Raw genomic sequence first — 24,330 nt, forward strand, 5'->3', positions numbered from 1 at the left:
TAGTGATGTCAGGAGCAGTACCAGACATACCTAAAAATTGTGATGCCAAATTCGTGAAGCTACAACATGGGACTATGTACATGTCAAACAGCGGCATGCGATAGACAGGGTTAAGTAATCCACATACAACAGACAAGACAGAACCTCTGCAGTCCTGCCACATCCAACCAAAAACAACTAACAGAAAGAGGAGGTTCTGTGAATATCTCCATCCTGAATGATGGGGGCACACAGCACATTAGGGAAAAAGATAAGATTTGTATCCATCTTCAATCAGATGTAGGTGATCCATTTTGACCTCCCTGAGTCCCCAACATCACAGACACCAGCCTGCAACTAGACTAGATTAGAATCCCTACAGTATGGAAATAGGCCCTTCGGCCCAGCAAGCCCAGACACACCAACCCTCCGAAGGGTCACCCATCCAGACCCATTCCCCTACCCTATATTTACCCCTGACTTGGAAATTTAGCATGACCAGCCCATCCTAACCTGCACATCTTTTGGATTGTGGGAGGAAACCCATGCAGACATGAGAAGAATGTGCGACTCCGCAGAGACAGTCGCCTGAGGTGGGAATCGAACCCAAGTCCCTGTTGCTGTGAGGCTGCAGTGCTAACCACTGAGCCACCATGACACCCTTCAAGTCATTCAACGTGATATCAAGAAATGGCTGAAGATATTGGATGCTGCAAAGGCTGTAGACCCTGGCAACATTCTGGCAACAGCATCTGAGTCTTGTACTCCAGAACACGCCACACCACTAGCCAAATTATTCCTGTTCAGCTACAGCCCTGGCATTCACTGGGCAATGTGGAAAATCTCCCAGGGAGCAGGACAACTCCAACCCAGCTAATTACAACCTCAACAGTTCACCCCTGACCATCAGTGAAATGTAGGAAGGAGTTGTCAACAGTGGTGTCAAGTGATACCAACTCAGTAATAACCAGCTTACTGGCTCTCAGTTTGGGGACACTCAGCTCTCGATCACATTGTAGCCTTGATCCAGAGTTGGACAAAAGACCCGAACTTCAAAGATAAGGAAAGGTGAGAACAACTGTTGTTGCAATCAAGGCAACATTTGATCAAGTTTTGCATAAAGATCCCGAACAAGATTGGAATCATTGTGAATCTGAGAGAAACCCCTCCATCGATGGGAGTCTTGACCTAACAGAAAGGAGATTGTTGGGATCATACAATCTAAACATGAGAGAAACTCAGCAGGTCTGATAGGGTTCTGTGGAAAGAGAAACAGAATTAGCATTTCAGGTCTAATATGATTCTTTTTCAGAATTTCTCAGATACTGAAACAGTCTTTGTCCACACACAACGAGATCGGAAAACAAAATAAAAACCGCAACAAGATCTGATAACATCCAGGCACGTGCTGATACAGGACAAAAAGTATTCAATTGCTAGGCAGTGACCATCTTGCTGTGTACTTCCAGCCTCCTGCTTGTCTACCTTGGATTCCAGCATCTGCAGTTTTTTCTTTCTTGTTAGTGACCATCTCCAGCAAGGGAGAATCAATACTGGCATTCAGTGGCATTACTATATCTGAATTCCCCCATCTCAATATAATGGGGATATTAACTAGATTGTTGACTAGAAACTGAACTGGACCAGCCAGATAAATATTGTGACTGGAAAGTAGTGAATAACTTACCTCCTGACTTCCAAAGGCCTAAAGACTGTCCACCATCAACAAAGAACAAGTTGGAAGTGGGATGGAATACTCTCCATTCACCTGGATGAGCGCAGTTCCAACCCTCAAGAATCCTTGACACTATCCAGGACAAAGTAATGCACTGGATGACACCACAACCACAAGCTTCAGCATTCCCTCCAGCACAGAGACACCAATGTGTACCATCTACAAGACAAACTGCACCAACTCACCTTTGACAACACCTTCAAAACCTCTAACACTTAGAAGGACAAGGGCAGGAGATACATGGGAACTTACAAGTTACAAGTTCCCTTCCAAACCCTACAGACTTTGAACTATATCACCATTCCTACATTACACTGACTGCATGAATCAATAGAGAAGCTCCTACCCATGGGCATTGAGGAATGGCAATAAATGCTATCAGCAATGTCCACATCCTATGAACAAAGGTAAAAGCAGAGTGTCTGATCACACCATATTACAGTTACCAGGAAAGCTACCGTTTTTAATTTGGTTGCAATGAAACCATACAACCCCTACAGTGCAGAAGTGGGCGATTCAGCCCTTTGAGTCCAAACACACCCTATGAAGAGCATCACACTTAGACCCACCCCTGTAACCCTACATTTCCCATGGCTAACCCACCCAGCCTGCACACCCCTGGACACCCCTGCACACCCCTATGAGGCAATTGAGCACAGCCAATCCACCCTAACATGCACACACCTTTGGATTGTGGGAGAAAACCACAGAAAACCAAAGCAGACACGGGGAGTATATGCAAACTCCACACAGACTGTTACTGAGAGTGGAATCGAACCCGGGTCCCTGGCGCTGTGAGGGACTGAGCCACTGTGCTGTGAAGTTATTGCAGAAGCCTTCAGTTACATAAAATCATAATAGGAGGTGCTATGGTTGTGAATGGTACATGTAAATGTAGGAATTCTTTCACCTCAAATAATCAGACTTCAATAGACTCAGGGAATCAATGATCAATAGCTAGCAACATTGATGAGCATCGATACGTCAATTGCTCCACCTGCTGGTGATAGAAGAGAATGGGAGCTGAGGACCAGACTGGGAAAACTCCTGATAATCCATTCAACAGATTTCTTTCAGAAAGTAATAATCATAGAATCATAAAAGCATGGAAACAGACCCTTCGGTCCAAGGTTAACAGTATATGAACAATTCCTGATGAAGGGCTTTTGACCGAAACGTCGATTTTACTGCTCCTCGGATGCTGCCTGAACTGCTGTGCTTTTCCAGCACCACTCTGATCTGGACTTATGAACAATTTAAGGAGAAAGTGAGGACTGCAAATGCTGGAGATCAGAGCTGAAACTGTGTTGCTGGAAAAGCGCAGCAGGTCAGGCAGCATCCAAGGAGCAGGAGAATCGACGTTTCGGGCATGAGCCCTTCTTCAGGTCCAAGGTTAACAGTATATGAACAATTCCTGAAGAAGGGCTCATGCTCGAAACATCGATTCTCCTGCTCCTTGGATGCTGCCTGACCTGCTGCGCTTTTCCAGCAACACAGTTTCAGCTATGAACAATTTAAGACATGCGGTGCATTACAGGTTCTTGGGAGGAATGATGTGACTTTGCAGGCATGAGAAGTCCTTTGTTTCATGTTTAAAATCACACAACACCAGGTTATAGTCCAACAGGTTAGTTTGGAAGCACTAGCTTTCGGAGCGCTGCTCCTTCATCAGGTGGTTGTGGAGTATAATATCATAAGACACAGAATTTATAGCAAAATTGTTATAAATTGCTTAAAATTCTGTGTCTTAATATCTTATACTTCACAACCACCTGATGAAGGAGCAGCGCTCTGAAAGCTAATGCTTCCAAACTAACCTGTTGGACTATAACCTGGCGTTGTGTGATTTTTGTACACCACAGTCCAACTTCGGCATCGCCAAATCATTTGTTTCATGTCTGAGACGTAGAATCCCTTCAGTGTGGATGCAGGCCATTCAGTCTACCAAGTCCACACTGCCCCTGCAAAGGACGTCCCTCTTCCCCACAACCTTGCATTTCCCATGGCTAATCCGCCCAACCTGCATATCACAGGAGAATATGCAAACTCCACACAGATTGTCACCCAAGAGTGGAATTGAACCTGGGTCCCTGGCACTGTGAGGCAGCGGTGCTAACCACTATGCCATTCCAGTCTGATGGCAATATATTGATAGAGATTGATGGCTCAGATTAATCAACAGCCCTATTATCATTGTTTGCCTTATGCAACTACCAGATGATAAACAAGACGGAGCTTGGTTATATCTCATTGAGGAATTGTGGTGCTCAATTGGAATGAAGCAAAGTGGAAGAGGGAGGAAACGGGAAAACGCTAATGCTGTATTTAGTGTGCTGAAGTTTACATATGCAATATTGTGATGGTGGTAACAACAGTGTTTTACAAAGTGATAGCCAGCAGCCTCCACTACTAATTTCAAACATGAAAAGAAATCTGGTCAACTGGTATGTTCCTTCAAACTGCTAAGGTGTGTTTGGTAAGGAGGCGATCAGAGTTTTGTTAACCTAGGATTTTATTTCCTATGGTCGGGGAGTCCAAAAGGATTAGGGTGAGAGGGGAAAGACTTAAAAAGGATCTGAGGGGTAACTTTTTCACACAGAGGATGGTGCATGCATGGAATCAGCTGCCAGAGGAACTGGTGGAGGCTGGTACAACAAAAACACTTAAAAGGCATCTAGATGGGTACATGAATAGGAAGGGTTTAGAGGGATATGGGTCAAATGCTGGCAAATGGGACTAGGTCCAATTGGGATGTCTAATCGGTGAGTACAAGTTGGACCAAAGGGTCTGGTTCCGTGTTGTATGATTCCATGGCCCCAGTGGTTAGCACTACTCCCTCCCAACTTCAGAGACCTGGGTTAATTTCCACCCTCGGGCGACTGTCTGTGTGGAGTTTGCACATTTTCCATGCGTCTGCACGGCTTTCCTCCGGGTACTCCGGTTTCCTCCCAAAGTCCAAAGATGTGCTGGTTAGGGAGATTGGTCATGGGAAGTTGCCCCATAATGTGCAGGGATATCGAGGCTAGGTGGATTAGCCATGCATATTTCAGGGATAGGAGTGGGGCTGGATGAGATGCTCGTCAGAGGGTCGGTGTAGAATTGATAGGCTGGATGGCCCATTGCAGGGATTTTATGACCCTATAACTAACAATGCTTTGATTCATTAATGTCTTTCTCCACTCCTCACCCACCACCACCTTTTCTGGGTGAATTAGTTTCTCCCTTCTCCTGTTGAACGTACTGACTCCAGAGAAAGTGTGTCTCAGCTGCCCCTTGGTACCTCGCCTAGCAATTTTGTTTGAAATCCTTAAGAATGAGTGGTGATAAGGTACTTGAGTGTACAGAGAAACACAGTAAGAGTCAGAGTTTGAGCTCAGCTGTCTCTCTCAAACACACAAACAAAATTTTTAAAAAATGTATTTCTGTAGCCTTTAACACAGGCAGTGAAATACTTGCTAATTGAAGCTACTTGTTGGAAGGTAAATATCAAAAATAATACGTTAGTGTTATAAGCGAAAAACATTAAAAGGTAAGGCAACTTACCTGCACCTCCTCCCACCCTGCCCCCTGTAAAAACGCCATCCCATTCTCCCAATTCCTTCGTCTCCGCCGTATCTGCTCCCAGGAGGACCAGTTCCAAAAACGTACAACCCAGATGGCCTCCTTCTTCAAGGACCGCAATTTCCCTCCCCGACGTGGTCGACAATGCCCTCCACCGCATCTCCTCCACTCCCCGTTCCTCCGCCTTTGAACCCCGCCCCCCCAACCGCCGCCAGGACAGAACCCCACTGGTCCTCACCTACCACTCCACCAACCTCCAGATACATCGTATCATCCTTCGTCATTTCCGCCACCTCCAAACGGACCCCACCACCAAGGATATATTTCCCTCCCCTCCCCTATCAGCGTTCCATAAAGACCACTCCCTCCGTGACTCCCTCGTCAGATCCACACCCCCTACCAACCCAACCTCCACTCCTGGCACCTTCCCCTGCAACCGCAGGAGGTGCAAGACTTGCGCCCACACCTCCCCCCTCACCTCCCTCCAAGGCCCCAAAGGAAACTTCCATATCCGCCACAAATTCACCTGCACCTCCACACACATCATCTGTTGCATCCGCTGCACCCGATGTGGCCTCTCTACATTGGGGAGACAGGCCGCCTACTTGCGGAGCGTTTCAGAGAACACCTCTAGGACACCCGGACCAACCAACCCAACCACCCTGTGGCTCAACACTTCAACTCCCCCTCCCACTCCACCAAGGATATGCAGGTCTTTGGACTCCTCCATCGCCAGACCACAACAACACGACGGTTGGAGGAAGAGCGCCTCATCTTCCGCCTAGGAACCCTCCAACCACAAGGGATGAACTCGGATTTCACCAGTTTCCTCATTACCCTTCCCCCACCTTGTCTCAAATCCCTCAAACTCAGCACCGCCTTCCTAACCTGCAATCTTCTTCCTGACCTCTCCACCCCCACCTCACTCTGACCTATCACCCTCACCTTGACCTCTTTCCACCTATCGCATTTCCAACGCCCCTCCCCCAAGTCCCTCCTCCCCACCTTTTATCTTAGCCTGCTGGACACACTTTCCTCATTCCTGAAGAAGGGCTTATGCCCGAAACGTCGATTCTCCTGTTCCCTGGATGCTGTCTGACCTGCTGCGCTGTTCCAGCAACACATTTTCAACTCTGATCTCCAGCATCTGCAGACCTCACTTTCTCCTCGGAAAAAAGTTAATGTTTGGCAGTGATGACTTTTTATCAGAACAGTGGCTCAGTGGTTAGCACTGCTGCCTCACAGCGCCAGGGACCCAGGTCCAATTTCACCCTCGGGCAACAATCTGTGTGGAGTTTGCACATTCTCCCTGTGTCTGAAACCAAAAGAGAAAATGCTGGAAAGGCCTGGCAGCATCTGTAAGGAGAGAAAAGAGCTGATGTTTCTAGTCTAACTGACCCTTTGTCAAAGCTTCTTCTCCCTGTGTCTGTGTGGGGTTCCTTTCACCATCCAAAGCCTTGCATGTTAGGTGGATTGGTAATGCTGAATTGTCCAATGTATCCAGGGATGTGCAGGCTAGGCGGGTCAGCCATGGGAAATGCACAGTTACAGGGATAGGGTGGGGGGTGGTGAGTCTGGGTGGGATGCCCTTTGGAGGGCTGGTGTGGACTCGATGGGCTGAATGGTCTGCTTCCATACTGTGCGAATTCTGTGATTCTATTCTATGATTTGCACCACCCAAGTTCCATCACCACCACCCTCTCGAAGGCGAGTAGAGGAGAACGATTAAGTGCTGGCAACCAGCAATGCCTAATTCTCAAGTTAACAAAAATGTTCTTTGGAATCTGTGCTGTAGGTTTCTCCATATTTTTTTATTTCTCAACAGAAGAAAACACAAAAAGGTAACAAAATGCAAAGGAAAAAAAAGTGTTGAAAGCACAACATTGCTGTGTTTCTCCGGACGGAATAGAAGATTTAGGCATCTTATGTGTTTTGCACTGAAAATTATGTATTTTGGTTTAGTTTATGCACACATGGAATAATAGAATCTGCAGTGTGGAATTATTGAATTAATTGCTGTGGTTCCCAAGACTAGGAATTACCCAGCTGAATCTTCACTTTCCCAGCCAATTCTTACAGAATGTGCTCATGAATTGGGTCTGTCACTCTTATACACCTAAGAGAGACTGGCGCTGGTCTTATGCCTTGATCAAAGATGGCGCACCGCGGGTGCGGCTGGTTAGAGCCAAGGCGACGCATGGGAGTATTCCGCCCGCCACGTTCTGACTCTCGCGAGAATTGTGAGAGGCCTTTAAGGGGACGGCCAGCGGCGCGGCCGGCCTCCATTTTGTCGTGTCTGCTTGCGGAGGTGAGGTGCGCGGGGGGAAGGTGGTTGAGTGTAATCCGGTGCCATCCTGATTGGGAGAGGCCTGTCTGGCCTCCGGGTTGCCACGGGGTGATGGCGCGGAGTGTGAGGGATTGATATGCAGTGAAGGATGGGGTTTATCTTGTTTATTTTCCAGTTTTTTTTTTGGGGGGGGGGAGGTGAATAGCAATGGCTGCCGATCCCAGGGAAAGCCAGCTCCAGGGTTTGTGTTAATCCTCGGTTTGTGTGTCCTTACGATCTCGGGTGCCTTCAGTAAGTTAACAAATGCACTTAGTGTGTGATTGTAATCCCAGCCTTTGGGGGGAGGGGGAGGGGGTTGTAGTTGTAATCCCAGCAGAACATGCTTGTGTTTCCAGGTTTGGGTGTGGCATGGTGGTAATGTCCCTGCCTCTGGGCCAGGAGGTCTGGGTTCAACTCCCACCTGCCCCAGGCTCTTGGAATACTGCGTGCAATTCTGGTCTCCTTCCTATCGGAAAGATGTTGTGAAACTTGAAAGGGTTCAGAAAAGATTTACAAGGATGTTGCCAGGGTTGGAGGATCTGAGCTACAGGGAGAGGCTGAACAGGCTGGGGCTGTTTTCCCTGGAACGTCGGAGGCTGAGGGGTGACCTTATGGAAGTTTACAAAATTATGAGGGACATGGATAGGGTAAATAGGCAAAGTCTTTTCCCTGGGGTGGGGGAGTCCAGAACTAGAGGGCATTGGTTTAGGGTGAGAGGGGAAAGATATAAAGATATACGGGGCAACTTTTTCACGCAGAGGGTGGTACGTGTGTGGAATGAGCTGCCAGAGGATGTGGTGGAGGCTGGTACAATTTCAGCATTTAAGAGGCATTTAAGATGTGTATATGAATAGGAAGGGTTTGGAGGGATATGGGCCGGGTGCTGGCAGGTGGGACTAGATTGGGTTGTGATATCTGGTCGGCATGGACAGGTTGGACCGAAGGGTCTGTTTCCGTGCTGTAAATCTGACTGACTTCTGCCAGCTTATTCCATATGTACACCATCCTCTGAATGAAAACGTTGCCCCCTTAGGTCCCTTCTAAATCTTTCCCCTCACCCTAAAACTATGCCCTCCCGTTCAGGACACTCCATCTCAGGAACAGGCCACAGTCCTTTCGCTCTATCCATGTCCCTCATAAAATTTTATAAAATGCACTTAAGCAGGTTGATTTCAAAATATTGTTTGTCCTTATCTCTGGTTTATCATTCCTTGACTGGAATTGCCTGTGTTGAGGGTTGGGGTTTGCAAATTTTGACCTGGATCACTTGCTGAGTAAATGGCTTTGGATGGCTGGCTTTCAACTTTTTTAAAAATCTGATGCTGAGCTGCATAAAGATTGGTTACTGGGAGGTTGGTTGGACAGCTAGGGGTTAAATGGTGAATTAAAGGTTTAGGGTGACAAATTTGGAGTGTGTCCCTTGGCAACTGAAAACACAGCTGTTTCTAGTGTATTTTATCTGTTCACCCAATCAACATGGGTGACCCTAGTGGTGGTATTGCTGGATTGTTAATCCTCAGACCTTGGGGGGGCCTGAGCTTAAATCCTGCTACAGCAGATAGTGGAACTTGAATAATCTAGAAACTAATCTAGTGATGGCCATAAATTAGTTTTAAGGAAAAACTCATCTGAATTCTTTGCATGGCCTTGTTTACATGAGTCCAGACCTGCAACCACATATCAGCTATCATTGAGGAAACAAAAACTGCAGATGCTGGAATGTAAAGTAGATGAGCAAGCTGCTGGAAGAACACGGCAAGCCAGGCAGCATCAGGAGGTGAAGTTGATATATTGGATACAACCCTCCTTCAGAGTTGACGTCTCCACCTCCTGATGCTGCCTGGCTTGCCATGCTCTTCCAGCCTCTTGCTTGTCTACAGCTAGTGTTTTGAGTGTAGACTCTTCAGAGCTCTGAATTATCTTGCCTCAATGTTAGCTTGTTCTGACTGCTGCTTGACCAGTACAGATTCCAGCATCTGTGGTAACTTGCATTCACAGCAATGTGGTTGACTTTTAACTGTGCTCTGGGCAATTAGGGGTGGGCAATAAATGCTGGCCTAGGATATATTAAAATCTCAGGCTGTGCGAGCAATTTATTGTCTGTCCTTAACTGCCCAGAGGTCAGTTGTCAACCACATTGCTTTGGTCTGGAGTCACATGTTGGTCAGACAAGGTAAGGATGGCAGCTTCCTTCCCTAAAGGGCATGAGTGAATCAGGTTGATTTTCTTCACAAATTGGCAATGATTTGTGGTCATTAGACCCTTAATTCCAGATTTTTAAAATTGAAATAAATTCCACAATTTGCCATGGTGGGACTTGAACCTTGGTACCCAGAACATTAGAGTTTCTGAATTAATAGTCAAATGATGATACTGCTGGCTGTTGCTCACTCCCTTTCCCCAAAGACTTGAGACCAGAATTGCAGGGATGGGGTCTTAAAGGGATGTTTTGGGATTGGGAGGGAAGCAATTTCAAATGGCCTTCAGGGTTATTTAGAATTTCTTTTAAGATACAGAAACCTTTCAATGGCATCACTGGTATCTGAGATTTTAAAAGGTGCATGCTATTCATCTTGCTGTAGTTTAGCCTTTCCATGCCCCTGTTACTGACAAGTGTTTTATATCTGCCTTGTACAGTTCTTCCCAGTGGTATGTCAGCTGTCCAGTGCTACAAAGTGCCTGTGCCAGTGTTACACAGCTGGGAGATTAATGGGGCTGCTCTTTCACTGGCTGTTAGCTGTTACTGTTCTGGTCATGGCTAGTACCAGGTCTGGGTAGTGTTGTGCATCCTTTTGAGAGTGGTCCATTGTTCACTGCTAAGGATGGTCCTAGTCTGGTTGCATACACTTTTTTATATTTAAAAAAAAAACTATAACGGCTTGATGTAATTTGAGTTGTGATTAAAATGTACAATTGAGATGTCCGTCTTATGAATTCTCTCTCTGGTAGAGATTTTCTGGACTTGAAGTTATTTTAGGGAGTTGATCATCTTTGTTTCGGAGGGTGCATCTGGGCGATATAGAAATGCCATGAATCCCGATTAGACATCTAACATAGAATATTGCAGTGCAGTGCAGGCCCTTCGGTCCTCTGTTACGCTAATCTGTGAAACCCATCTAACCTATACTATTCAACTATCATCCATATGCTTATCCAATCACCATTTTTAAATGCCCTTAAAGTTGGTGAATCTACTACTGTTGCAGCAGGGTATTCCACACCCTTACTAAGTAAAGAACATACCTCTTACATCTGTTATGTCTATCGCCCTTCAATTTAATACTATGTCCCCTCATGCGAGCCACCACCATCTGAGGCTCTCACTGTCCATCCTATCTAATCCTTTGGTTATCTTGTATGTCGCTCAGTCACCTCTCTACCTTCTCTCTAATGAAGACAGCCTCAAACCCTCAGCCTTTCATCATAAGACATTCCCTCCAGACCAGGCAACATCCTGCTAAATATCCTCTGAGCCCTTACCAAAGCTTCCACATCCATCCTATAATGCAGCGACAAGAACTATGCCATACTTTGTGGCTGCACCAGAGTTTTGTACAGTTGCAACATGACCTCATGACTCAAACTCAATCCTTCTACCAATTAAAGCTAACACAGCATATGCTTTAACAATCCTATCGACCTGGGTGGCAACTTTCAGGGATCTAAGCACATGAACACCAATCTCTCTGTGCTCATTCACATTACCAAGAATCTTACCATTAGCCCAGTATTCCTTATTCCTGTTACTCCTTCCAAAGTGAATCACTCCCCTGCATTAAACTCCATTTGCAACCTCTCAGCCGAGCTATGCAGCTTATTGATATCCTGTAACCTGCAACATCTTCCGCACTGTCCACAACTCCACTGACCTTAGTGTCGTCCACAAATTTACTAATATATCCTTCTCTGCCCTCATCCAGGTCACTTATAAAAATGACAAACAGCAGTGGCCCAAAGCTGATACTTGCGGTACACCACTAGTAACTGAATTCCAGGGTGAACACTTCCCATCAACCACCACCCTCTGTCGTCTTTCAAAATCCGCATCAACTGCTTTACCCTCCCTCATCACTTTGGTCACCTTCTCAAAGAACTCCAGGTTTGTGAGGCACAATCTACCCTTCACAAAACTGTTGTCTATCCCTGTTCAAGTATTCCTTTCAAGATGATTATAAATCCTATCTCTCAACTTTGTCCACCCCAGTCCAATACTGGCACCTCCAAATTATAATTACTAGGGTTGACTCTACTCCTTGAATAAGGGGACAACACTTGCTGTTCTCCAGCATTCTGGTGCTATTACTGTAGACAATGATGACCTAAAGATCAAAGACTCTAATCTCCCTAGCTTCAATGAGAATCCTAGGTTATTAATTTTAAGCTTGTGGGGCTAGGCTGTACAAAGGCTAATATGTCTTTTTGTTTTAATGATTTAAAAGAAAATGGATGGAAGATAAGTGAAGATTCAGGAATCCAGTGGTTCTTATAGCAGTTCTGTGGCTCCATGTGTTGAGTGTTTGTGGCATTTATTCTTTGCAGTGTTGAATGTTCAGTTGTGATTTGGTGAGAAGCATGGACACTACCTGTCAGCTCAGGTGAGTTTTTTCCTTTGCTTTACTGCTGTGTACTGTTCAGATTCTCAGTTTTGTAATATGTCCCAAATTTGGTGTTTTCAGCAAATTCACATTGCCTTGTGTACATTCTTGGGTTGTAATAACAAATTAGCAGTGGACTAAAATGTGCCAAATGTCATGGTAAGATTGTGACTGAACTTTGCCCTCCTTTCCTATCTGAACTTTGATCTCACTAAAAAACTGCCATTGGTCTCAACCTTGTGTTTTTAATTTCAGAGGGCTGTGGGTATGCTTCACCCAGTTGGTTCAGTTAGAACCACAAGAACTTCAGTATTTCCCAGCATCTAGTTTCAAATTTCTGCCTCATTGGTTGTGTGAAAGCAATCTTTGGGTCCTGTTTCTCTTTTCCCCTCATTCATGGCATATAGGTGTTGCTGGCCAGGCCAACATTTTATTCCTTCCCTCCTAATTGCCCAGAGGACAGTCTCTATTCAGAGTCTTTGAAATCCCATGCTTCAGTCCCTTTCTTTAAAAACAGGGTCTTGTTGCAAGTTTTCAAGTGGCAAACATGAACTGTTTTAGTGCAAAACATGGGTACTATCTTCCCTTTACATGTGGAACAAAGTATGATTAGATTATTAGGATTGTACAAAAACAAAATACCGTGGACATTGGCACTTGGACATGCCAGATCTGGCAGCATCTTTTGTGGTGGGGGCACTTGATGTTTTGAAGGCAATGTGACAAGTACAAAATACTCCGCCTGCAACACCAGATGCCATTTTGGCCCTCTATGCAGTAGTTCAATCACTCCCATTTCCCTATCCTATCCTTGTAGCACTGAGTTTATTTCCCTTCTTTATAAATAATTGGCCATTGCTTAGTGTGATGGTTTGGAGTCCCAGGTTGCTACACTAGTTACGGTTTTACTTTGGAGTTCTATGGGTTTGGACAAATGAGACCCAACACCAATTCCTGAAGTGGGCATGAGAACCACTTTACTACTACTGCCCTTGACTAGTTACCTACTTTTTTTTTTAAATCATTGGCTTCACAATTATGGCAAGTCATACAGATCTTGAGTTGGATTTCACACTGCAAAGCTTTTTTATGACAAGTGCCTAATTTTCTCCTTTGAAATTGTCACTTCTAATAAATCTTTTTTAATCTGTAGTGTGAATCATGTCTGGAGATGTCACTTCAGTGCTGTTTCTCAAGGTGTGAGCTAAGGTAAACAACTATCATTAATCATTCTACATCTGTAGTTGGTCTGACTTAGCTAAAATGACTGAATTGTCTAAAGCATTTGAATGCTGACATTGGTAAGTTTGTCTTATTTGTCAGCACTGTTTCTGTTTAATTTGAGAAGTGTCCAACTGCCTGCTGAGTTTTGTAACCATCCCTCAGTACTTGATGGAATTATCTGTTGCCTGCCTTTTTTAATGTATTAAAAAATTGAGCTTTTAAAGAAAGTGACTTGTATATTGAACTTGGAAGCTTGTAGCTTGTATTGAGGCTCTTTGTTGGAAATTGGGCTGATCCAAAAGACGCCTGCCTCCTTTTGAATACTCCAGGGTGTGCATGTTTCCTGAAGCTGTTTCAGGGCAACATCAGATGAGCCTAGATTCATTCAGAACAATGAGTTGGATGTATAGTAGATAACATTGCTGTGTCACTGAATACAACTAGACTAGTGTTAAGGGTTGGTATAGTGGGGGATATAACCAAGTCTGTACAATCACAGCATGGGCCAATCCTCTCTGTGATAATCTAAACTTGGGACATTATAAACAGGGCTTTGGCACGGGCTGCAGTGGCTCTTACCCCACAGGAGCCTGACTGAAAGACCTGTAACAAACACTCAGCGTTCACTTGTATTGCTTCTGAAATTTCTTCCTATATCTGTCTTTTGTGCCTTGGCAACTGTTCTGTACTTCTGAATGCCCTCTGACACTTTCTAGTTGAAAGATCCTGTATAAAAGGCAAGCTGTTTTAGATTGGGGACCAGCAGTAAAGTGGTTTTTGACTGGCTCCAGTATTTAATGTTTAATTTTGACTCTGCATGTAGAAGGGTCTAGTGTATCCACTCAGGCTTGCAGAAACACTGGGTGTACACTATTTACACTTTGGATTGTTGCTGGGAATGGAACGTTTGAGTTGTAGAAGTTGGATAGGGTTAGGCTGAGTTGACCTTGTTAGAAATCTCTAATGAGGAATCTTTTCCCTAGGGTGAGGGATTTCAAGACGGGAAGTATACTTTTCTGAACTGAGAAGGATTTAAAGAAATCGGGGGCATTTTTTTAAGTGGTTCATATTGAATAAACTGTTAAAGGAAGTAGAGAAGTAGGTACAATATCTAATCCATTTTGATAACTACACAAATGGGTGGGCCAGGAGCTCGCAGGTGGGACCAGCTTTAGTTTGAGATTATGGTAGTGTGGACTGGTTAGATTGAAGGGTCTGTTTCTGTGCAAAATGCAGCACTAGCTGCACCATTGCTGCCACCCCATCCAGTCTTGTAAGACATGACTGACAACAGCACATTTGAATACAGACATGTTAAAACAATGATACATATGATCATCCAGATGATGCTATGATAACACTGTCACATTTTCTTTCCAGGGAGCACCAGAACATTAGGCTTGTTCCAGTCACTAATGAAGCTCCATCCCTAATATGGATCAGCAGTTGCTTTGAGAGGTTCTCCAGCTGTTTCTTCTCAGCTACTGGTAAATGTATTAAAGTGCAAGGTGCTGTTTTAGTGATTTAGTGTTATAATTCGGTCATTTTGAATACTGTTTACAACAAATGTCGACTTTCTTTTTCAGTACCTTTGGAATCTGGAGTCAACAGTATGCTGAAGATTCAGCCATCCACGGTTCGTGCGCTGTGCTGGATGAGAGAGTAGTGCTGTTCGATTACTTTGAGAAAAAGTAACAATTTTAAAGTGGTGCATCTCAGCTGTTTAATGCTCAAAGACTGCACTCTTGTATGTTGCACAAATAAAGATGAGTCCTCTAGTTCATGCATTTGTGTCCTAGTGACTTAAAGGTTGGCAACTAAATTTGAGATGGCACCATTTAAAATGGTAGTCTTCAAGAAACCAGGAAACATGTTAAACTGATCATGTCATAAACGCTACAGATTTGTAGTTTGCAAAATTAAGATTGGGAGGTCAGTTTGAATCACACCATTTTCTTGATGGAGCATCTATACACCGACTGAAACTTGATTTGGAACAATTCTTTCCTGATGACCTTGTGCTCAAAACGTTGACTCTTCTGCTGCTGCCTGATCGTCTGTGCTTTTTCCAGCACCACACTCTCTGACTCTGATCTTCAGCATCTGCAGTCCTCACTTTTTCCCTGGGACTGGATTTGCTGTACTACCTGGTTTGATAGCACAGTATGAATTGGCAGTGGGTTTTTAATCCCCCCTCCAGTTTACCTTGAACTGAAGGTGTCTTTGCACAGTTGTATAATCAGTGCTGAGGAGAATTTTAAAGCATCCTGCCTTTTCTTGAGTTTAAGTCCTCAGTAGCCTAATTGAGATCAGGCCGTGACCAAATGTCAGAATGATTACTGATATTTTCAAGAGCGCAACTGCAAAAAAAAAAACCATTGCAGGATGTTCCATATCTTGAATCACTGAGTGAAAAATGTTTCAGTGTCATTTCTTTGATCACATCTGTACTGTGGAGTTTTTTTCCTCTGGAGGCTGTAATAACAGGCTGGCCTCTTTAGTAATTTTCTAAAATCTGCCTCATTGTCACTTGCATAGTGCTGGAGTAGTTTTACCATGTCAGCATCATAATCTAAAAGAAAATAACTATGTTCTGTTTCCACTTGAGGACCTTGTGGCTTCGGAAGATTGTGGTAAGAACCAGGATTCCAGCTGAAACTTAGTGAATCAGCACAGGATGTAGATTGCAATTTTAGTAATGACAGTGGAATGTAATAGCAAAACTTGCTAACCTTCAGGGAAAGTGATGACTGGTAATCTGTATGTGGGGAAATCTGAAACAATATCTCAATGCTGCCAGCCCTGAGTTTCTCCAGCTTGGTGTTCTGCATTACTAACAATACAGAAAATGTTGATGTACCAGGGACAGGTGGCAGATGGAAAATTTTGTAATGAAGAGCTGACTGCCCCGGCCGACCCATTGTCTCCGCCTGCTCCTGCCCCACCAAACTCATCTCCGCACTGTCCCCCTTAGTCCAAGAACTCCCCACCTACGTTCGGGACACCACCCATGCCCTCCACCTGCTCCATGATTTTCGCTTCCCCGGTCCCCAATGCCTTATTTTCACCATGGACATCCAGTCCCTGTACACCTCCATCCCCCATCACGAAGGACTCAAAGCACTCCGCTTCTTCCTTTCCCGCCGTACCGACCAGTACCCTTCCACAGACACCCTCCTTCGACTGACTGAACTGGTCCTCACCCTGAACAACTTCTCTTTCCAATCCTCCCACTTCCTCCAAACGAAAGGAGTAGCCATGGGCCCCAGCTATGCCTGCCTCTTTGTGGATATGTGGAACAATCCATCTTCTGCAACTACACTGGCCCCACCTTTTCCTCCGCTACATCGATGACTGTATCGGCGCTACCTCGTGCTCCCACGAGGAGGTTGAACAGTTCATCCACTTCACCAACACCTTCCACCCCAACCTCAAATTCACCTGGACAGTCTCAGATTCCTCCCTCCCCTTCCTCGACCTTTCTATTTCTATCTCAGGCGACCGAATCAACACGGACACCTACTACAAACCAACCGACTCCCACAGCTACCTGGACTACACCTCCTCCCATCCTGCCCCCTGTAAAAACTCCATCCCATTCTCCCAATTCCTTCGACTCAGCCGCATCTGCTCCCAGGAGGACCAGTTCCAAACACGCACATCCCAGATGGCCTCCTTCTTCAAGGACCGCAATTTCCCCCCCGACGTGGTCGACGATGCCCTCCACCGCATCTCTTCCACTTCCCGATCCTCTGCCCTTGAACCCCGCCCCTCCAACTGCCACCAGGACAGAACCCCACTGGTCCTCACCTACCACCCCACTAACCTCCATGTACAGCGCATCATTTTCTGCCACCTCCAAACGGACCTCACCACCAAGGATATATTTCCCTCCCCTCCCCTATCAGCATTCCGTAAAGACCACTCCCTCGTCAGATCCACACCCCCCACCAACCCAACCTCCACTCCCGGCACCTTCCCCTGCAACCACAGGAGGTGCAAGACTTGCGCCTGCACCTCCCCCCTCACCTCCCTCCAAGGCCCCAAAGGAAACTTCCATATCCGCCACAGATTCACCTGTACCTCCATACATATCATCTATTGCATCCTTTGCACCCGATGTGGCCGCCTCTATATTGGGGAGACAGGCCGCCTACTTGCGGAGCGTTTCAGAGAACACCTCTGGGACACCTGGACCAACCAACCCAACCACCCTGTAGCTCAACATTTCAATTCCCCCTCCCACTCCACCAAGGATATGCAGATCTTTGGACTCCTCCATCGTCAGACCACAGCGAAATGACGGTTGGAGGAAGAACGCCTCATCTTCTGGCTAGGAACCCTCCAACCACAAGGGATGAACTCTGATTTCACCAGTTTCCTCATTTCCCCTCCCCCCAGCCTGTCTCAGTCAAATCCATCAAATTCAGCACCGCCTTCCTAACCTGCAATCTTCTTCCTGACCTCTCCGCCCCCCACCCCAGTCTGACCTATCACCCTCACCTTGACCTCTTTCCACCTATCACATATCCGACACCCCTCCCCCAAGTCCCTCCCTATCTTTTATCTTAGCCTGCTGGACCAACTTTCCTCATTCCTGAAGAAGGGCTAATGCCCGAAATGTCGATTCTCCTGTTCCCTAGATGCTGCCTGACCTGCTGCGCTTTTCCAGCAACACATTTCCATCTCCGTAATGAAGAGCTAGCCTTGTAACCACAGTCGGGTACATTTAATGTGCATTTTTGCCTCGTCTCACCTGACTGATGTAAATCTCCAATGTAGCTTGACCTACCTGCCCTCTTCCAATTAATTGTGGGCGGCACTGTGGCACAGTGGTTAGTACTGCTGCCTCACAGCGCCAGAGACCCGGGTTCAATTCCCGCCTCAGGCGACTGACTGTGTGGAGTTTGCACGTTCTCCCCGTGTCTGCGTGGGTTTCCTCCGGGTGCTCCGGTTTCCTCCCACCATCCAAAAGATGTGCAGGGTCAGGTGAATTGGCCATACTAAATTGCCTGTAGTGTTAGGTAAGGGGTAAATGTAGGGGTATGGGTGGGTTTCGCTTCGGCGGGTCGGTGTGGACTTGTTGGGCCGAAGGGCCTGTTTCCACACTGTAATCTAATCTAATCTAATCTAAATTAATACTAGCCTAACAAGCATTCTGTTCCTGTCCTTGTTCGCTATGATTTGCCTGTACTGCTTGCAAAACGAGCTTTCAGACTCTACCTGTGTGCATGTGTACAGTAAAGCACATCAATGCCTGCATCCCATTAAGAGCTAGATTGTATTTAAGGTGGTCACTGCCGAGCATGAATATAAATTGTCCCTCGCCAGCCCAAACCTGAATCTTGTTGCATATTAGTACAAGACTGTATCACTCAGCATCCTCACATTGCATCTTTTATGTAAGGTCATTGGAGCAGTTAAAGATTAGTCTAGGATACTATCCTGAGCAGCTCGTGCTGCAGTGTCCTGGGAGTGAGCTGATGAGCCTTCAGCAATTAAAGCCATGTTTCTTCATGTGCAATATTACTCAACCAGTCTCCTGTTGCAGGCTATTTCATGGCACCTGTTTGCCAATCCCAAACCTGGCCTTACCGACAACTTTTTTTTACTTCCAAAACTTGTGTAGAGCACAAACCTAGTAGCATCCTGGAAATGACTGAGGAACGCTACTGTCTGCCAATCTAAATCTTAACCACAACCTGTGGCATACACTTCATGAGCCAGCCTGTTCTGAGGAGTGGCATTGACCTTCCATGACCTTCAGTTTTGTTAGCTGACCTTTGAATCAATATTAAAGTTCGGCATAAATGTGTTACTGGGGTGAGAAGTGATAGATGGAGTTTCTATTAGATAAATAGGCGGTGCTGCATTTTGGGAAAGCAAATCTTATGACTTGATGGTAAGGTCCGAGGGAGTTGTGTTGAACAGACCTTGGAGTGCAGGGTTGTAGCTCCTTGAAAGTGGAGTTGCAGGTAGATAGGATAGTGAAGGTGGTGTTTGGTATACTTTCCTTTATTGGTCAGATTATTGAGTACAGGAGTTGGGAGGCTATGTTGCGGCTGTACAGGACATTGGTTAGGCCACTGTTGGAATATTGTGTGCAATTCTGGTCTTCCTTTTGGATGTTGCCAGTGTTGGAGGATTGAAGCTATAGGGAGAGATTGAATAGGCTGGGGCTGTTCTCCCTGGAGCGTTGGAGGCTGAGGGGTGACCTTAGAGGCTTATGAAATCTGGAGAATGGATGAAATAAATAGACAAGGTCTTTTCCCTGGGGTGGGGGGAGTCCAGGACTAGTGGGCATAGGTTTAGGGTGAGGGCGAAAGATATAAAAGGGACCTAAGAGGCAACTTTTTCTCTTGGTATGTGTATGGAATGAGCTGCCAGAGAAAGTGGTACAGGCTGGTACAATTACAGCATTTACAGATAAGGCATTTGGATGGATATATGAATAGGAAGGGTTTAGAGGGATATGAGCCAACTGCTGGCAAATGGGACTTGATTAGTATATCTGGTTGGCATGGGAGAGTTGGACCAGAGGGTCTATTTCAGTGCTGTACATCTTTTTTCCTAATTAATCATTACCACTTTGGCAAATAGTTCAATTAGGTTATTTTAATGTGGCCTGTGTTTTTAGAAACTAATATTGACTAGATTTAATCTTCTAAGTGCCTGTCTTTTCCTGACTGCTTCTAATACTTAAATCCATCACCCTCAAATAATCTCTGACTACAGCTGTCAGTTTAAAGTGAATGTTGGCAGTATTACATTTGCTACATTTCAGTAGTTGTCCCTCATTTCCAGAGGGGTTGGGAAGATAATAGGCTCTTCCACTAACTGCACTCCTGCCTCCTTAAGCAACATGGAATGCACATTATTGAGAATAGATGACATCCATTCTAAGCATATCCAGCCTTTGCAGCATGTGAATTTTCATTCAATACCTCTTGATGATTTTCTCAGTGTTCTGTTCCTTTGTAAATACTGACAGTCTTCAATGAATATTCCAGCTGTGTATCTTGCCTATCTACTTAACAATGCCCAAGCCTATTATTTGCAAAGCCATGAAGGGGTTTTCAATTCCCTTTTCTACTATTGCCAGTCTTATTTTCCTCTTTGCATTCTGCTTATTATGTTAGGCCTAGTCCCACTTGAAGATATTCACCATGACTTTTTGTTTCATGCTACTTATCATCCATAGACCTCTGAATTTGGTTCCCTACCTTCCTGCTTTGCCAAAATGAGTCTAGTCTGTAGCTGAAACATCTCCCTAAAAGGTCATCCAATGCTACACTAATATTTGGTTCCACTTGAGCATGGTTAGGTAAACTCATGCTATTGAAGTAAGTCCTCTTCCAGTTTGGAGGTTTGTTTTATGTGGTTCTTGTTCTCCATTATTAATCTAAACCTTTAATGTGAGGATCATTTACTTCCCTAATGTTCCTCCACAAGAACTTTAGTCCATATCATTCCCCAGCCTCTGATCCAGTTGGGTTAAGACCATATCAAAGTAGTTGTCTCAGAAATTCCTTTCCTTCCTAGTCCTTTATTGGAACACTATTCTGTTATTTTGGTAATTAAAATCCCCCCAGTTTATAATTCCTGAGTGTGTCTGTGATCTTGCTGCAAGTTTACGCCATTTCTCTCTCACTGTTCGGAGGCCTGTTGAAATACAAGATTAATAAGGAGCCATGATTTGGAGGTGCAGGTGTTGGACTGGGGTGAACAAAGTTTAAAAAATTACACAACAACAGGTTATAGTCCAACAGGTTTAATTGGAAACTCTGGCTTTTGGAGCGATGCTCCGTCATCAGGTGGTTGTCACCTCTGAAAGCTAGTGTGCTTACAATTAAACCTGTTGGACTATAACCTGGTGTTGTGATTTTTAACTTTTTGATAATGAGTATTTCTTTGCTTCTTAGCACCAACCAAATGAATTCTCTCCTGGTCCCCTCAAGGGCATACTCTTTCTAGGAGAAAGTGAGGTCTGCAGATGCTGGAGATCAAAGTTGAAACTTTATTGCTGGAACAGCACAGCAGGTCAGGCAGCATCCAGGGAACAGGAGATTCGATGTTTCGGGCACAGGCCCTTCTCCTGAAGAAGGGCCTGTGCCCGAAACGTCGAATCTCCTGTTCCCTGGATGCTGCCTGACCTGCTGTGCTGTTCCAGCAATAAAGTTTCAACATACTCTTTCTAGCACAATGTCTGTGAACAGTGCATGAATATTGAGTGCCCAATCTGCACTTGAAGTGTTTGTTATTGCCACTGGATCATATTCCCATATAGCTATGTTTGTAACACAATCAAGGGGCAGTATGGTGGCAGAGTGGCTAGCGCTGCTGCTTTACAGCACCAGGGACCCAGGTTCGATTCTAACTTTGGATGACTGGAGTTTGCATGTTTGGTGTCTGCGTGGGTTTCCTCCCACAATCCAAAGATGTTTAGGTTAGGTGTATTGGTCCTGTGCTAAATTGTGCCATAGTGTTCAGGAATGTATAGGTTAGGTGCATTAGGGATAAATATAGGGGAATGGATCGGGGTGGGTTACTCTTCAGAGGGTTGGTGTGGACCTGTTGGGCCGAAGAGCCTGATTCAACAATCTGGATTCTATGTTCAAAGTTATCACCCGTTGCATATTTACAAAGTGCATTCTAAACCTGTCTGCTAATGTTTCAAATTGTCCTTGGCCTGCTCCTATCCAATAGGGTTAGAATTAGAGATGTACAGCACGGAAATAGTCTTTGCTGCATCCTTTGTTCGTACTATCTAGTACTCGCTCCTTTATGCATCTTATTCCTCTTTCCAACCTGGACATGTTAGTGCCATCTCCCTGACAATCTAATTTAAACCCACCTCAACCATACTAGTGAACTTCCATGTCTGTATACAGGTCAGTCCTTTGAAGTGCAACCCATCTCTTTGCATATGTACCTTCTGCCCCAGAATTGGTCTCAATGCTTCTTGGATCTGAAGTCCTTCCTACAGCATGCCTCAAGCCTTTCATTTATCTTCCCTATCTTCACTTTTACTGACAGTAATCCAGAGATGACTGTTAAGAGTCCCTACTGTCTTCTCTAGCTCCTGAAAGTCTGACCGAAATCCTATTTTCTAAGGACATTTCATGCTCTTCTAGTGCTCCTATTATTTAGATTATTTTCTGCTTCCTATACAGTCTTCAACAGCTTTGCTTGATTGTAGTTTCCTAAACATTACAAATGCTTTCTTTTTGACTAGATTTTCAATCTCATCATCCAAGGTTCTCAAATCTTGTCAACCTTATCTTTCACAATCATGGAAACCTACTGATCCTGAACTCTGATAAACTGCCTTTTAAAGATTCCAAATATCTGATGTGGATTTACCCTTAAATAGTCTCCCCAATTTCATTTCTCCAGTTCCTATTGTTGTGCCTCCCCCTAATTAAGCACCTTCATCCTTCCTCATAACTATTTTAAACCTTACTGAATTATGTTCACTGTTTCCAAAATGCTCCCCACCAAAAATTCAGGCTTATTCCCCAATAAGGTCAAATATAGCCCCTTCCCTGCTTGGACTATCTACATATTATTTCAAGAAATCTCCTGGATACACCTAACAAATTCTACCATATCTCAACACTTGGCACTAAGCGAGTCCCAGTCAATGTTGGGGAAGTTAAAATCACCTGCTACAACAGACCTGTTGCTTTTGTTTTTCATTATCAGTTTGTATATCTGTTCCCCTAACTTTTGCTGCTTATAGAGGGGCCTATGGTATTTTGTTATGGACTGGACTGAACCTGATCCCCTCAAAATATTAAGGTTACTTCGACCCTCCCTTTTCAATTTAAAGGGATATGTAAAGTGTTGTGCAATTTGACTGGTCAAACTACTTAACAAGCAAAACAATTTATTTGAGCGCAATAGAGTCATAGAAACAGACTCTTTGGTCCAATTTGTCCAGGCTGACCAGATATCCCAATCTAGTCCCAACTGCCAGCACCTGACTCACATCCCTCCAAACCCTTCCTATTCATATACCCATCCAAATGCCTCTTACATGTTGCAATTGTACCAGCCTCCACCACTTCCTCTGGCAGCTTATTCCACATACATACCACCCTCTGTGAGGAAAAGGTTGCCCCGTAGGTCTCTATATCTTTCCCCTCACCCTAAACCTATGCCCTCTAGTTCTGGACTCCCCCACCCCAGGGCAAAGACTGTCTATTTACCCTATCCATGCCCCTCATAATTTTGTAATTCTATAAGGTCACCCCTCAGCCTCTGACAATCCAGGGAAAACAGCCCCAGCCTCTCCTATAGCTCAAATCCTCCAACCCTGGCAACATCCTTGTAAATCTTTTCTGAACCCTTTCAAGTTTCACAATATCTTTCCAATAGGAAGGAGACCAGAATTGCACACAATATTCCAACAGTGGCCTAACCAATGTCCTGTACAGCCGCAACATGACCTCCCAACTCCTGTACTCAATACTCTGACCAATAAAGAAAAGCATACCAAACGCCGCCTTCACTGCCCTATCTACCTGTGACTCTACTTTCAAGGAGCTATGAACCTCCACTCCAAGGTCTCTTTATTTGGCAACATTCCATCAGACCTTATCATTAAGTGTATAAGTCCTGCTAAGATTTGCTTTTCCCAAAATGTAACACCTCACATTTATATGAATTAAACTCCATCTGCCACTTCTCAGCCCAATGGCCCATCTGATCAGTGAAAAAATAAATTAGGATAATTATTGGAAAACCTAACAATAGTAGGTACAGTATCTACTCCTAATTAACTTGCAATATGAAAACATGCCATAAACACACCCTTTGGTAAAAAGGTAAATTCAGAAAAAACACATTTTTGACTCCTCTATAATCCAGTAACCTAGGAAGAGAATCTGCAACTTTTGGCTGTAATT

The 24,330-nt window shown here is 44.8% G+C and overlaps 1 protein-coding gene and 1 non-coding gene across 2 annotated transcripts; both read left to right on the forward strand.

Annotated features, from left to right (window-relative positions):
* Window positions 1-7,430: 7,430 nt before the first annotated feature.
* On the forward strand, window positions 7,431-15,198 carry LOC148147591 (uncharacterized). Its single transcript, XM_087995074.1, has 4 exons — window positions 7,431-7,583; window positions 13,350-13,405; window positions 14,801-14,907; window positions 15,007-15,198. The coding sequence occupies exons 1-4, from the start codon at window positions 7,431-7,433 to the stop codon at window positions 15,084-15,086; spliced, it is 396 nt and encodes a 131-aa protein (XP_087851200.1). The 3' UTR covers window positions 15,087-15,198.
* Window positions 10,244-10,449, forward strand: LOC122557011 (small nucleolar RNA SNORA74). The gene has a single exon (XR_006313733.1). It is a non-coding gene; the product is annotated as a small nucleolar RNA SNORA74 (small nucleolar RNA).
* Window positions 15,199-24,330: the final 9,132 nt, after the last annotated feature.

Source organism: Chiloscyllium plagiosum, unplaced genomic scaffold (genome assembly GCF_037043375.1).
Source record: "Chiloscyllium plagiosum isolate Xiang-an unplaced genomic scaffold, Cpla_swu_hap1 HiC_scaffold_16, whole genome shotgun sequence".
NCBI lineage: Eukaryota > Metazoa > Chordata > Chondrichthyes > Orectolobiformes > Hemiscylliidae > Chiloscyllium > Chiloscyllium plagiosum.

Coding starts and splice junctions, on each gene's coding strand:
- LOC148147591 (XM_087995074.1), top strand. CDS start 7,431: ATGGCGCACCGCGGGTGCGGCTGGTTAGAGCCAAGGCGACGCATGGGA. Junction 7,584..13,349: donor TGTCGTGTCTGCTTGCGGAG/GTGAGGTGCGCG, acceptor TTTAATCTGTAG/TGTGAATCATGTCTGGAGAT. Junction 13,406..14,800: donor TTCTCAAGGTGTGAGCTAAG/GTAAACAACTAT, acceptor TTTTCTTTCCAG/GGAGCACCAGAACATTAGGC.